Source organism: Megalops cyprinoides, unplaced genomic scaffold, assembly GCF_013368585.1.
Source record: "Megalops cyprinoides isolate fMegCyp1 unplaced genomic scaffold, fMegCyp1.pri scaffold_28_arrow_ctg1, whole genome shotgun sequence".
In the NCBI taxonomy this organism is placed as follows: Eukaryota; Metazoa; Chordata; class Actinopteri; order Elopiformes; family Megalopidae; genus Megalops; species Megalops cyprinoides.
Genome location: NW_023494724.1, coordinates 672,069 through 687,500, shown reverse-complemented (window position 1 = coordinate 687,500; position 15,432 = coordinate 672,069). Strand labels below are relative to the sequence as shown.

The 15,432-nt window shown below is 40.6% G+C and overlaps 1 protein-coding gene across 1 annotated transcript in view; it reads right to left on the bottom strand.

Moving 5' to 3' along the window:
• Positions 1 to 15,432, bottom strand: part of LOC118772320 (NACHT, LRR and PYD domains-containing protein 12-like) — a 104,136-nt gene that overhangs the window by 2,883 nt on the left and 85,821 nt on the right. Inside the window, exons 11-12 of the mRNA XM_036520591.1 lie at positions 752 to 925; positions 491 to 537 (exon numbers count right to left, since the gene is read on the bottom strand). Coding sequence (XP_036376484.1) covers positions 491 to 537; positions 752 to 925 — 221 coding nt within the window. The remainder of the gene's footprint in view (positions 1 to 490; positions 538 to 751; positions 926 to 15,432) is intronic.

Sequence of the window (15,432 nt, the reverse complement as noted above, 5' to 3'; positions counted from 1 at the left end):
TAAAATCGGTGTGTGAGTTATTTATCCTTCATTCAATCATCAGGGTGATTGTGATAGTGAAAAAATGTTGAGGTTAATAGCAGTGCATATACTCTACAATGTCGAGCTCGCAAACGGGGTGAACGGAAGACAGCAGGAAATGCGTGTGTTTGGTGTTTGAGTGGGCTACACTACAGCAATCACTTGCCACGAGTAGCCTAGTTCGTGATGGTCGTCACAGTAGGCTAAATGATGAGGTGAAACATTCAGACATCCAACCATAACTAGGGATGTGATGCTGCTCATTGGAAGTTTTTTTTAATCAAAAGTGGGCAGGACGGATTGGGGTGCGCGTGTGTGAGTGTGTGTATGTGTGTGCGTTTTTGTTCATGTATGTGTGTTTGTGTGTGTTTCTGTTCATTTGTGTCTGTGTGTTTTCCGTTCGTGTGTATGAATGTGTATGTGTGTGTGTGTGTGTGTGTGTGTGTGTGTGTGTGTGTGTGTATCTTACATTTCCTCAGTCCTGCTTTGAGCCTAATCTCTCCTCCATGGTCCACACTGTAGGAACAGAAGAACAGAGACTGAGAGACACAGACTTTCCGCCTATGAAGTGCAGTGTGGAAACTCAGAGCTCTGTAACAATGGGAGAGCTCCACACACTGCCAGGACTCTACTGATCAGATGAGAACACTGGCCACCGTCTTACACATCTCACTAGGTTTTCCATTAACACCAGACATCTACACACACAAAGAATCAGAACTCTGCTTACAGCAGTGTCTCCAGTTTAAAGCTGGGGTCCTCCACTCCAGTAGAGAGCGCTCTCACTCCTGAGTCTCCTGGGTGGTTGTAGCTCAGATCCAGCTCTCTCAGGTGTGAGGGGTTTGAACGCAGAGCTGAAGCCAGGGAAGCACAGCCTCTCTCTGTGACTCGACAGCCTGACAGCCTGCAGAGAGAAGGAGAGAAGAGCTCTTCACTGTCACAGCTCTGGAGGAAAAGCAGGAGAAATTACCAGAATATCTGACACTCAGTACACAGAGACTACAGCAGAGAACAATAATTATATTAATGCATGTGGGTTGGACCCTTGCAAAAAATGTCATTTGACTATCAAAAAAAATGAACAGCAAGCATGAATGACAAGTATAGCCCCGTACACACTGGAAGATACTAAGCGACAAGAGACCATGGAATGTTAATGAAATTCGGCGACTTGCAGCGATGTCAGGCGAAATGACAGTTGGCTATGTGAAGTGGGAGATTAGTTTAAATCTCAACTTTGAGGCGACACAATTGAGGCGACTACCAAGGGGAGTGAAGGATACCTTGTCAGTCAACAATATCCTTCGCTCCCATTGGAACCCTGCCACTTCACGTCGCCAACGGTCATTTCGCCTGACATCGCTGCAAGTCGCCGAATTTCATTAACATTCCATGTTCTCTCGTCGCTTAGTCCCTTCCTGTGTGTACGGGGCTGAATGTCCACTAGCGACCAACTGTCAGCGACAAAGGGACGGGCGACAAGCGAAACGCTTTAAATGTGGACGGCCCATTAGAAGTTAAACTGATCAATACTGTAATTAGGTAAAGCACATGACCTTTCCCTGCACATACAATGCGCACTCTCCTCCAATTGGTCTAGTCATCACATCTGGTCACTTCTTGACCAACCAGATGAGAGTGCACTGTATGCAAAGAGAACATGCCCTGCTGCTATATTTAATTAAATCTCTTTCCACAGGACAATACCTCCATTATCATCACTGTTCTCTTACTAATTATGAATATAATAATGCAATAAAAAGTGCACATTTGCAACTGATTCCACAGTTTCATCTCTGGTGCATGGACCCAGGGGATAGATGAATAAAGAAGAGAGGATTCAATTTACCCATACAGTTTTGGTTATTAGAGGTAACAACTGAAATTATTTGATAAATCTCGCAGCATTATATTCATGACAAAAAACCATTAACCTCTGCCTTCTGTAATAGTGTGAGGATAAATGTATTTAAACAATGTTTTAAAATAACTGTTTTACAATCAAACTAAAATGTTAGTGCATTCACCCCTTAATCTAGTTTTAGACTTTGGTCAATGTTTTTCTTCAGGCCACTGATGATTAAAAACTTCAATATTAGGTGAAACTAGCTTTCCAGCCCACATCTGAGCTACGTTTATGCCATACATGGAGTTGAACCACAGCTCAGATATACCACCTAGTATCATGGGTGAGGCAGCCAAAGTAAAACTGAGAGGGAGACTCATCACCTATGCATCAGTAAAAACCCTCAGATAGGCCAAGCACTGGAGGTCTAGCACTGGAAAAGCAAATGAGGAGACTGGAACAGCAACACTAAGGGAAATCATCTGCTGCCAGCTTAGCCCAGCTCAATGAAGCTGAGAAGCTATTAACTCTTCATTATCAGAAAGAGTGGAGAGGAATTTAAAGCTCCTGAAACAAAGGTATTCTAAGAGGAGACATTTACGGGACTCAGACAGTAAAGACGCCTGTTCCAAGCACAGACTGAGCCCTACAGTCCAAGCTCAAAACCAGCTCCATCAGCTGCCGACAGCGACTGGGAGCAACAGCAGAACAAACTGGCCTCCTTCCAGCAGGGTGGAGGGGTGGGCAGGTTGGCCAGGACCCCCCATCCCCCAGCGGCATGCTAATATCCGTAGGCTCCTTAATGTTACATCCCAGCCTGTAGCATGTGTGGCACTAGCACTGCATGCTTAAAAGGCACTGGGCCCTGCGTCTTCACCATTTCTTTTTAAAACATTACAAACACTTGGATTTCGTCTGAATTTTATCAAGTTCATTCCGCTTCTGTACTCTTCTCCACAATCACAGCTAGCAGTAAATGACAGCTTCTAGCAACCATTCCAGCCAGGCAGGGGCCCAAGGCAGGGTTTCCCTCTTCCCTGCTTTCATTCCCCTCAGGGTAGAACCTAGGACAAATCCTAGGACAAACAGTAAGTAACAATGAAGACATTACAATATCCTGTCATAAATATGCTTCCCTCTCAATTCATATTCCATCTCTAACCCAACAACAGGCTTTGGAAATTTTGGATTTTACTGAGGTTACAAGGCAAATGTTGACAAAACACAGGCATTGGTGATGAATACACTGATTACTCCCCAGGTGAAATCCTCATGATGTTTCAGGTGGCCTAAGAATGGTATCACTCTGTCAGGGCTCCGCCCCCTTAAGCCGCGGTGTTTTTGTTTTCCCTGTCCTTGTGCTTTTGTTTTCCTTGTGTTCCTGCCCCGCCCTGCTCCCCGCCGGGTCCCCGCCCACCTGATTCCCTCATTGCCTGCACCTGCCTGCCTGCTCACCTGCTTCCCATCTCCTCGTTACCCCAGCCCTATATCTTCCCTGCATGTCTCTTTTCAGTGTGTTTCACCTGTCTCGTCCCCGTGCTTTATTTCTCGAGAGTTGTTGCTACATTGCCGATCCTGTCTGTTTCCTGACCACGATTCCTGCCTGCCGTTTTGGATCTGATCGCTGCCTCTCACCTGCCTGATTCCTGACCCTGTTCTCCCTGACTCCCGATTTTTGGATTAGCCCCCGGATTGCTTCTCTGTGCTTCGAACCCTGCCGGTCCCTGGATTTACGAACTGCCTGTCCCTTTCTATTATCGCCTGCAACCGGAACATCCTGCGGTCCGTGTTTGTGTCCCGACCACCGGCGCTAAAACACTCACTCAAAACTAAGGGTGATCTGACCTGCTGGTCCATGCTGCCCCTCACATTAATGGACACAGCAGAGTCAGTTATAATGAATCTAGTCCTCATACTCCTGTTCCGCTTCCAGACACACTTTTGTAGCCCAAACCCACGTTTAACTCACTTGATAAGCTCATATCCAGATTTATCTGGTAGGGTAGATGGATCCACCAAAACAACTGGAAGGTCTAGAACTACTTCATCTTTATCATTTCTGCCTCACTTGTAAGTCACTTTGGATAAAAAGCATCTGCCAAATGAATAAAGGTAAATGTAAATGTATCATTACTGGCAGCAGCCCAGCTCTGTGCAATGACAGTATGGATGCTAGACACTGCCAGTACCAGGTGGCTCAGTATGCAGTTTAAATGTGCACATATACTCTTGTCTGCAGTTCCATTCTGTGAGGGAAAGATCACAGGGGAGTCATTGGGTGAGTGGCTATGGGCTGGTTACAGAGTTTGGAAAGGGGTACAACAAACAGCTGATCTGCCCTCCAGAGTGTCAGCCTTAACACCTACTGTGTATATCAACAGCTTTGTACCACTAAACTTTCAAAAACGTTCGATCTTTGAAATGACTGACAACTGAATTTCATCTGTTTGACAGTGACAAACGTTTAAACAATGGAAAAATAAGAACATTTATGTCAAGACGACAGTTATAGAAGCTTAAAGGCACATGGGTATTACTGAGTCATTTATTTTACAAAGGACAATGGGATTAGAACAAGCTGAACTTTTCTACCTGTCCTGTGTTGGCAACAGCATTTAAAATAAGGAATTGTACAGAACCTGAGATGTAGGAAGTACTGGTTAACAAAGCGATCCTGCCTTAATATTTCACGTATTTGATTTTTACTGATACTTTGACTCATAGGAAAAGACAGTGAGCTCTTTTTAACAGCTGGTGAAGAGTATTCTACGCTTAGACTATTTTTCCCAGGATTGCGATACTGTACCAGCATGATTCTGGAGTTTAACCTGGCCTGTCATTTGAACTCATCTCATTTGAACAAATCAAAGATTTTTGTGCACTTCATAAAGAAAATCTGATGTGTATTGACGGTACATGTGAATTTCTTGGGAACGGCAATTTAAAAATACATGTTTTTCAGACGTGGAAGTGAAGTCAGGAATTTGTGTGCATTTGGCTTGCCGTCTCCCTCCCCCCTCCTTCTCAGAGCAGTGGCTTCACACAGGCTGTCTCTGACTGGATCCATTGCAACAGCAGTAGCTTCAATAGCTGCCTCTGATTGGCTCCGTTGAAGATATGTAAATATCGGAATGCTAGCAGTAACGGCTACATGTGATCTAAAGCGGAGACTGAACTCGGCGAATATTTTGGCTCATGAATCAAAATTCGTTCATCACAGCACTGAACTGAAAACATTGAGAACAGTGAACCTCTATTTTGATGTAAATTGTATGTGTGTAGAACCAGTATTCATGGAGATACAGGCAACCATTCTATTGTTCTTGTGTCCTTTATTATTATTATTATTATTATTATTATTATTATTTATTCTTCTTCTAGCTCTAATTGTGCCTAAACAGACACCAAACCAACACCAAATGGACAGGTGACATGCACCAAGCAGTGAATGCTGGCAGCCAATAGGTTAGAGAGTCGTCCTGAAGTCCAGCCCCCAGTGAAGTACAGCTGCAGCTGGACCCTTCCTGTCATATGGGAGGGTTGGGGGAAGGGCTCAGTCTAACACTCACCAGCCAATCAAATGGAAACTTTGGATTTGTTGTACTGTGCATCTTCTAAGAGCATGTTATTTCAAACTAAAGGTTATTTCTTTATTTAAATGGTAGATATACATAAAAAGATTAAAGTAACATTTTGTTGATTATCATGGCTCCATTCCATTAGCCCAGATAATCAGGAGTTAACTGATCATTATTATGCTCCTCACCCCAGTCTCTGTAGTTTACAGTGTGGATCCTCCAGTCCAGCAGAGAGCGCTGTCACTCCTGAATCCTGCAGGTCATTGTCTCTCAGCTCCAGCTCTCTCAGCTCTGAGTGGTGTGAGCGCAGCACTGAGGCCAGATCATCACAGCAGCCCTCTGTGAGATTACAGCAACCCAGTCTGTGGAGAAAAAGAGACAGAATCTCTGCTCATTATATAAATACACACACTCCTCAAATTTGACATCTTTTCTGCTACTATGACAGAACAAGCCTGTGGTGAACAGCATTGTCTGCATTTCAACAAATGAATTCAGCACAAAACTGTACTTGATACCTATAATGAACGGTATCAAGTACAGTTTTGTGCTGAATTCATTTGTTATTATATATATATATATATATATATATATATATATATATATATATATATATATATATATTATATAAATTATTTCTGTAGGAAATCCCTAAAAGAGTCTAACTCTTGGTGTTGTAAAGGTCTAGAAAACACTCCACCCACCCATAAGTTTTGTAGGCAGATGGCATACCTGCCATCCGAATGTGCTTCCCAGCTGTTGATACCATCACCCCCTGCAGGCGCATCATTGTTACCTCACATTTGCTTGGAATATCTGATTGGCTAAAGGAGCGTTTAGTTTCTCAGATCACACGTGGAGTTCCACCTATGGCCCACTTCACAGTAGTGCACTGTGTTACATGCAGTGTGAATAATAGCTGCTGGCTGCATGTGAGTGTATCAGAGGATTGCATTTGCCTCAGTGTCCAGAGGCTGTTGCAGTGAGACAAGCCTAACGTGCAACTGGTGATCCCAAAACCAGGGTCGCATCAAGAGGGAATTGTCTTTCAACAAAGTCAAGGAGACTGATGGTATTTACGAGATTTATTTTTCTTTGTGAGGGTGTGAAGCATTTCACAAATAAATTGCTCTATTTGGTTTTACATTTACATTTACATTTACATTTTGACAGACTAATTGCCATTTAAACTGTTTTGAACAGAGATTTTGTTGTACATCCCTTACAAACTACACACACTGGGCTGCAGTGTTTCCATAGTGGTAAGGAGCAGGGCTCGTAACTGAAAGGTTGTTGGTTCGATTCCCTGAATGGGTACTGCTGCTGTACCCTCGGGCAGTCACAGTTGCTCCAGGAAATATCCAGCTGTATAGATGGATAACATGTAAAGCTGTAACCTGTGGAAGTCGCTCTGGAAAGAGTGGGTGCTGAATGACAATAATGTACATCCCCGCATCATCTTTAAACGCTGACGAACACAGACATACAGAGTTCTGCAATACTTTCAAATGTCTTTGCTTGAGAACTGTATGTGTGTCTATAACGCTGATATAAATAAATACAAATGTAGATTCAAGTCCCAGTCAATGTGAACATTACATTACATTACTTCACTTAGCAGACACTCTTACCTAGAGCGACTTACAAATAAGTGCATCACTATGCTGAGTAGTTACGTAACATAATGAACATAAAATGTACCATAAGGTAATGAACATAAAATGCAGCACAACAGCATTTCTCATGTAATTGTCATGTGATGGTCAAAGATTGCGGTCCGGTCGACTGGCTGAGTTTAATGATTCAGAATTTGTTCTCATGGGGGATTTAAACTGGGACTGATTATCATCAGCATCTGATTCCATGAAAAGAATACAATATATGATGCTTTAAACCTCAGCATCAACCAAAGTTAGCAAGTCTCCCAGACTCAGGCGCAGCATGCAACGTGGGTTTGTTTTGTGTCAAAGAAAACATGGCGGAAGGCAGTGACAGCGCTCCGGAGATTTTTCAGCCTTCTAAGACGACTAAGTCTGAAGTGTGGTCGTATTTTGGTTTTTATAAGAGTGCTGAGGGATTGACTGAAGATGGTCACCCTGTCTGCAGAACATGCAGAAAGAAAATCGCTGCGAAAGGGTCAACACTTAAAATCTTTTGAGTCATCTGCGTGACCACCACCCACTACTTTATAGCGAATGCAAGGTAAGTTAACTTAGTTAGTACTACCGTTTCGAATTTTAATTATCATTAAAATCATGGTTGATTAATTACCGCGCTTTGAAAAACTCATGTTAAAGCATCAACCAAAGTTAACAAAAGTCTCCTAGACGCACTAAGCATTATCATGATATTCTGAAATGACCTACAAATTAGCCTATATTATACCAAGACTTTTAGAAAACAACATGCACAAGCAGACTCGACTCTTCCCTTTGCACTTGATTTGCGATGAATAACGCATCCTTAGCGTCCTCACACGGAAATTTACGTCTTCCTTACAAGCTCACTTAAGCAACCGGAGCCATGCATGAGAATGTTGGAGCAGGTAACTGAATTTTTGCATTTAAAAACACGTATCTGCACTTCATTTTAGAGTGTTTTTGTAGCCTGAGAAAGTAACGTCATCTATTAATGACCTAGTAGACTATTGCATGGAAATTCATTTTAACGGACAGAACAGATGTAGGCTAGCCTATCGCCTTCTTCTGATGTGGGTATTTAGCAACAATAACAGTAATAGGCTTAATAATAATAACAATAATAATAATAATAATATTTGTTCCGCTCTGTTCTGCCGCTGTAGGCCTATGCGTCGTGTCTGCAGACTCTATTTGCCCATTGCACACAGTAACACGTTATGTAGTTTTGTCACCCAACCAACATAGTTTGTTCATTTAAAATCCTACAGTCGTTGAATTGGTTGTAAAAGTGGAGAAACACTATACTCCTCTGTATTTATGTCAATTGTTGGGCTCACTGCAATTACTATCACTGTCTTCTTAAGACTCATTTGTATTTATGTAAATTTTGCACTTGGTCATTGCATCTACTAATAGCACATTTGATATGGTTTTCATATGTTTACTGAAGGTATTGGCTATGTCATTATTTTAATGTTTATGCAAACAAAAAGTGCTTAGTGCTGATAATTTTATTTGTGGTTTTCACTATAAAACTTGGTGAAATGATTTCAGTTTGTGTATCAGTACTTCTTGAACATTTTCAGCACGTTTTAACAATACCACGATAATACTGATAACCGTGATACTTTTGGTCACTATAATCGTGATATTAAATTTTCATATCGTTTCATCTCTAGACCAGACGTTTTCATTCTTAAAGTCAAAACTGTTTAATAAGGATCCATATTTATTATTTTCTTGGAATCTTTTGGGCATTACTTAATGTATGAATTCAATGAAAAATGCTGATGAATCAGGATTATCAAGCAGCATCACTCACCTCAGAGTCTGCAGTTTACAGTTTGGACTCATCAGTGCAGCACTCAGCAGCTTCCCTCCTGATTCTCCCAGCTTATTCTTGCTGAGGTCCAGCTCTCTCAGGGGTGAGGTGGCTGACTGGAGAGCTGAGGCCACAATTTCAAAGGACTTCTCTGTAAGGTTACAGTTACTGAGCCTGAAAAGACAAAAAGCACAAAAAAACATTAATGATCAAATATTCACTACAACAAAAGCATTTCTACTTAAAACTGTGTCTTAGAGAAAAGTAACTAGTTGATCCTGTACATCTGCATGGGAAGACCCTGAAAAGCTTTTACAGAGTTAACTTTTTTATCAAAGTACATTAACAGCATTTTATTTATCTCCTATTGATATCATTTATTTTAATGACTTTTACAGCAGTGACCATCCCAGCATTGATTGTGGTGCCGTGTCTGTGGAAGTGTTGGTCCTCCTCCCAGGACTAAATCCTCCATCACTGCTACTGCGTCTGCCTGCAGTGCTGCTGCTGTGAGACTCTCTGCTACTCCTGAGGTTCCTGATAACCCAGCCACCTGCTGCTGCTGCTTCCATCCCCAAAACCCAGCGTTTCCGTCAGCAAGATCGGATGGCAGTGTAGCATAATGATAAAAGAGCAGGGCTTGTAACCAAAAGTTTGCCAGGTTGATCCCTTTTGGACCCTGCTGCTATACCCTTGGGCAAGGTACTTAACCTAGAATTGCCTCAGTAAATGTTCAGCTGTATAAACGGAATACATGTAAAAACTATAACATATGAAATTCGCTGTGGATAACAGCGTCCGCTAAATGACAATAATGATGATGTGATGATGAGATCACCACCATAGAAAACTTTCAAATGTCTTTGCTTGAGCACTGTAAGTATGTGTGTGTGTGTGTGTGTGTATGTGTGTATTTTACAGATATATACACATCACGGTTTCAGCTAGGATTTTTATTTTTTTTTGCAGGTCCGGTGTCCGGAAAGAAATTATTTTACTGGACAAATCTGAAACTTGCCAGTCACGCTTCAATAACAGTCTATGTTACAAACGCAAATATAATGTACACCTAGGTTGACATAAGAATAGGGCGGGCAGTGTAGCATAGTGGTTAAGGAGCAGGACTCGTAACCGAAAGGTTGCCGGTTCGATCCCCGCTGGGACACTGCTGCTGTACCCTTGGGCAAGGTACTTAACCTACAATTGCCTCAGTAAATATCCAGCTGTATAAATGGATAACATTGTAAAACAACTGTAACCTATGTAAGTCGCTTTGGATAAAAGCGTCTGCTAAATGAATAAATGTAAATGTAAATAAGAATGACAACGACCTCAAATCAGTTTGACTATTTAATGAACAGTAACGATTAAGCAAAAAGAACAGTAGCTATTGAGCAAAACCTCAACATTAGCCGCTAAAATGTAGGCTATAACGAAATATCTGTAACCTATAACATCTGTAGCCTGTTTAAACAAAAAAAGGCTAGGCCTACATGGCATCAAACGTTGCCTATAGGATACCAGGTGACATTTAATTTTCTCCGTTTTTGTCCAATGTGTCCAATGTGTCTTTGCAGCTTGCAATGCGCATAAGCCGCGTCACTCTCTCCTCCTCCAGACGACTTCGCAGCGCCATCTTAATTTGATTCTGCCGAGAGAAGCCCCTCTCTGCTGGCATGCTTGACACGGGCAGAACACAGCCAATTTTAGCCAGTGTAGCCCAGTTGGGGCTCGGCTGTTTCGCTGTCAAAACACAAATGTCCTGTTTAAGGATCGCCTTCGTTATAGCTATGTTTTGTATGAGCATTATTACCGGACATTTTGACCGGCAAGTTTTTATCGGTTCTTTATAAATTTTACTGGGCAAAAACCGGTAATTACTGGATAACGCAAACTTGGATACACATATAGACTGGAGTTCCAATCAATCTGAACACAAAGTACAGCATAACAGTTACTAAATCAATTAAAAAAACAAAGCACTCTGAAAGAATAAATAACAATGAATATTAGCAATAACTCCTGTAACAGCCATAGGTTTCTACAAAACTGCTTGCTTCAACAGAGACTATTACATTATCCAGTTAACTCAACCAGTTAAGTTTAATGACTCAGAATTTGTTCTTATGGGGCATTTAAATTGGGAATGGTTATCATCAGCATCCGATTCCATTAAAGGCAGACCGTATGTGACACTCTAAACCTCATGAAATTTGTCTATGTGCCCACATAATAATAATAGTAAATGACGTTTACTAAGTCAGAATTGAACTAAAGGACCACAAAAATCTCCGCAATTGGCATTTTTATGTAAAAATTGTGGCATAAATCGTGAAGAATCCTCAAAACAAGACTTTATTTGTAAAGGAAATTTTAAGAAATTTGTTGAAAACTATGACAGCTTTATGATTCTTTTCACTTCAACAAAATGAATCTTATACCCAGATACTGTCTATCAGTCTTCAATAAATATGCTCCTATTCAAAAGGAGGAGAGGAAATCAACCATGCTCCTATCAAAAAGAGGGACAGACAGTCACCTGCTTTTCTGCTGAGCTCTCAAATCTTATTGATGAAAATAAGCCTTCTTTGGACTGACAAAGACAAATTCCTCATATGACTGGGCTACTTTCAGATATTTATGCAACAAAAGTAGTTCATTAAAGGGGAAATCAAAATCAAAATTTTACTTAAAATATTTCCCCTGGTTTTTTGATGAACTCTGAGCTTGTTCATCAAAGGAAAGATTTGCCGGACAAAGAAAGACAAATTCTCCTGTAATTTGACTCATTTCAGATATTTATCCAAAAATGTATTAATTTCAAGAGAAAATGAAAATCAAAATTTCATTTAAAATCTGTTACTGAGAATCTAAGCAGCCTAAAAAATACTTCCAAATTCTGGAAAATGCTTATATCACTGATGAGGACTGAAGTCTCTTCCACCCTCCCTCGGAAAATTTATAAATATAATTTTGTAATTCTTTTTAATTAACACGTTGTATCTGTTGGTTCTTTTTTACAGTTTTATAAATGTTTGAACACGCACGGACAGAGAGGCTCAGCGCCAGGAGAAGATACAGAGGGGTGCAATGCGCCCGTAAGCACCCCCATAGCACTGGGCCTGCAGGCAGAACCGATCCATTCTGTCTACATTTTGAAAAATTTAATCCAGTATCTGATTTGGAGGTTCGTAATGCCTTGAAAGACATTGAACCCCGAAAGCCTGTCGGCGCTAATACCTTGGACACTTGCCTTTTAAAGCTGGCTGCAAGTTTAATTACCAAACCTGTCTCTAAGCTTTACAGCTCAGCTGAACCTGGTAATGAAGCTAAGGCTCAGATAAAACACTTCTCAAATGATACTAATACAACGAAACACAATCGTGATTTAGGTCTGGTGACAGCAGCATAACTACACCTTCTGTAGCAGTCACTGATATTGCAGACTCTATTTGCCCATTGCACACGGTAACACGTTGCATAGTTTTGTCACCCAACCAACATAGTTTGTTCATTTAAAATCCTACAGTCGTTGAATTGGTTGTAAAAGTGGAGAAACACTATACTCCTCTGTATTTATGTCAATTGTTGGGCTCACTGCAGTTACTATCACTGTCTTCTTAAGACTCATTTGTATTTATGTAAATTTTGCACAGGGTCATTGCATATACTCAAATGCACATTTGATATGGTTTTCATATGTTTACTGAAGGTATTGGCTATGTTATTGTTTTAATGTTTATGCAAACAAAAAGTGCATAGTGCTGCTAATTTTATTTGTGGTTTTCACTATAAAACTTGGTGAAATGATTTCAGTTTGTGTATCAGTACTTCTTGAACATTTTCAGCACGTTTTAACAATACCACGATAATACTGATAACCGTGATACTTTTGGTCACTATAATCGTGATATTAAATTTTCATATCGTTTCATCTCTAGACCAGACGTTTTCATTCTTAAAGTCAAAACTGTTTAATAAGGATCCATATTTATTATTTTCTTGGAATCTTTTGGGCATTACTTAATGTATGAATTCAATGAAAAATGCTGATGAATCAGGATTATCAAGCAGCATCACTCACCTCAGAGTCTGCAGTTTACAGTTTGGACTCATCAGTGCAGCACTCAGCAGCTTCCCTCCTGATTCTCCCAGCTTATTCTTGCTGAGGTCCAGCTCTCTCAGGGGTGAGGTGGCTGACTGGAGAGCTGAGGCCACAATTTCAAAGGACTTCTCTGTAAGGTTACAGTTACTGAGCCTGAAAAGACAAAAAGCACAAAAAAACATTAATGATCAAATATTCACTACAACAAAAGCATTTCTACTTAAAACTGTGTCTTAGAGAAAAGTAACTAGTTGATCCTGTACATCTGCATGGGAAGACCCTGAAAAGCTTTTACAGAGTTAACTTTTTTATCAAAGTACATTAACAGCATTTTATTTATCTCCTATTGATATCATTTATTTTAATGACTTTTACAGCAGTGACCATCCCAGCATTGATTGTGGTGCCGTGTCTGTGGAAGTGTTGGTCCTCCTCCCAGGACTAAATCCTCCATCACTGCTACTGCGTCTGCCTGCAGTGCTGCTGCTGTGAGACTCTCTGCTACTCCTGAGGTTCCTGATAACCCAGCCACCTGCTGCTGCTGCTTCCATCCCCAAAACCCAGCGTTTCCGTCAGCAAGATCGGATGGCAGTGTAGCATAATGATAAAAGAGCAGGGCTTGTAACCAAAAGTTTGCCAGGTTGATCCCTTTTGGACCCTGCTGCTATACCCTTGGGCAAGGTACTTAACCTAGAATTGCCTCAGTAAATGTTCAGCTGTATAAACGGAATACATGTAAAAACTATAACATATGAAATTCGCTGTGGATAACAGCGTCCGCTAAATGACAATAATGATGATGTGATGATGAGATCACCACCATAGAAAACTTTCAAATGTCTTTGCTTGAGCACTGTAAGTATGTGTGTGTGTGTGTGTGTGTATGTGTGTATTTTACAGATATATACACATCACGGTTTCAGCTAGGATTTTTATTTTTTTTTGCAGGTCCGGTGTCCGGAAAGAAATTATTTTACTGGACAAATCTGAAACTTGCCAGTCACGCTTCAATAACAGTCTATGTTACAAACGCAAATATAATGTACACCTAGGTTGACATAAGAATAGGGCGGGCAGTGTAGCATAGTGGTTAAGGAGCAGGACTCGTAACCGAAAGGTTGCCGGTTCGATCCCCGCTGGGACACTGCTGCTGTACCCTTGGGCAAGGTACTTAACCTACAATTGCCTCAGTAAATATCCAGCTGTATAAATGGATAACATTGTAAAACAACTGTAACCTATGTAAGTCGCTTTGGATAAAAGCGTCTGCTAAATGAATAAATGTAAATGTAAATAAGAATGACAACGACCTCAAATCAGTTTGACTATTTAATGAACAGTAACGATTAAGCAAAAAGAACAGTAGCTATTGAGCAAAACCTCAACATTAGCCGCTAAAATGTAGGCTATAACGAAATATCTGTAACCTATAACATCTGTAGCCTGTTTAAACAAAAAAAGGCTAGGCCTACATGGCATCAAACGTTGCCTATAGGATACCAGGTGACATTTAATTTTCTCCGTTTTTGTCCAATGTGTCCAATGTGTCTTTGCAGCTTGCAATGCGCATAAGCCGCGTCACTCTCTCCTCCTCCAGACGACTTCGCAGCGCCATCTTAATTTGATTCTGCCGAGAGAAGCCCCTCTCTGCTGGCATGCTTGACACGGGCAGAACACAGCCAATTTTAGCCAGTGTAGCCCAGTTGGGGCTCGGCTGTTTCGCTGTCAAAACACAAATGTCCTGTTTAAGGATCGCCTTCGTTATAGCTATGTTTTGTATGAGCATTATTACCGGACATTTTGACCGGCAAGTTTTTATCGGTTCTTTATAAATTTTACTGGGCAAAAACCGGTAATTACTGGATAACGCAAACTTGGATACACATATAGACTGGAGTTCCAATCAATCTGAACACAAAGTACAGCATAACAGTTACTAAATCAATTAAAAAAACAAAGCACTCTGAAAGAATAAATAACAATGAATATTAGCAATAACTCCTGTAACAGCCATAGGTTTCTACAAAACTGCTTGCTTCAACAGAGACTATTACATTATCCAGTTAACTCAACCAGTTAAGTTTAATGACTCAGAATTTGTTCTTATGGGGCATTTAAATTGGGAATGGTTATCATCAGCATCCGATTCCATTAAAGGCAGACCGTATGTGACACTCTAAACCTCATGAAATTTGTCTATGTGCCCACATAATAATAATAGTAAATGACGTTTACTAAGTCAGAATTGAACTAAAGGACCACAAAAATCTCCGCAATTGGCATTTTTATGTAAAAATTGTGGCATAAATCGTGAAGAATCCTCAAAACAAGACTTTATTTGTAAAGGAAATTTTAAGAAATTTGTTGAAAACTATGACAGCTTTATGATTCTTTTCACTTCAACAAAATGAATCTTATAC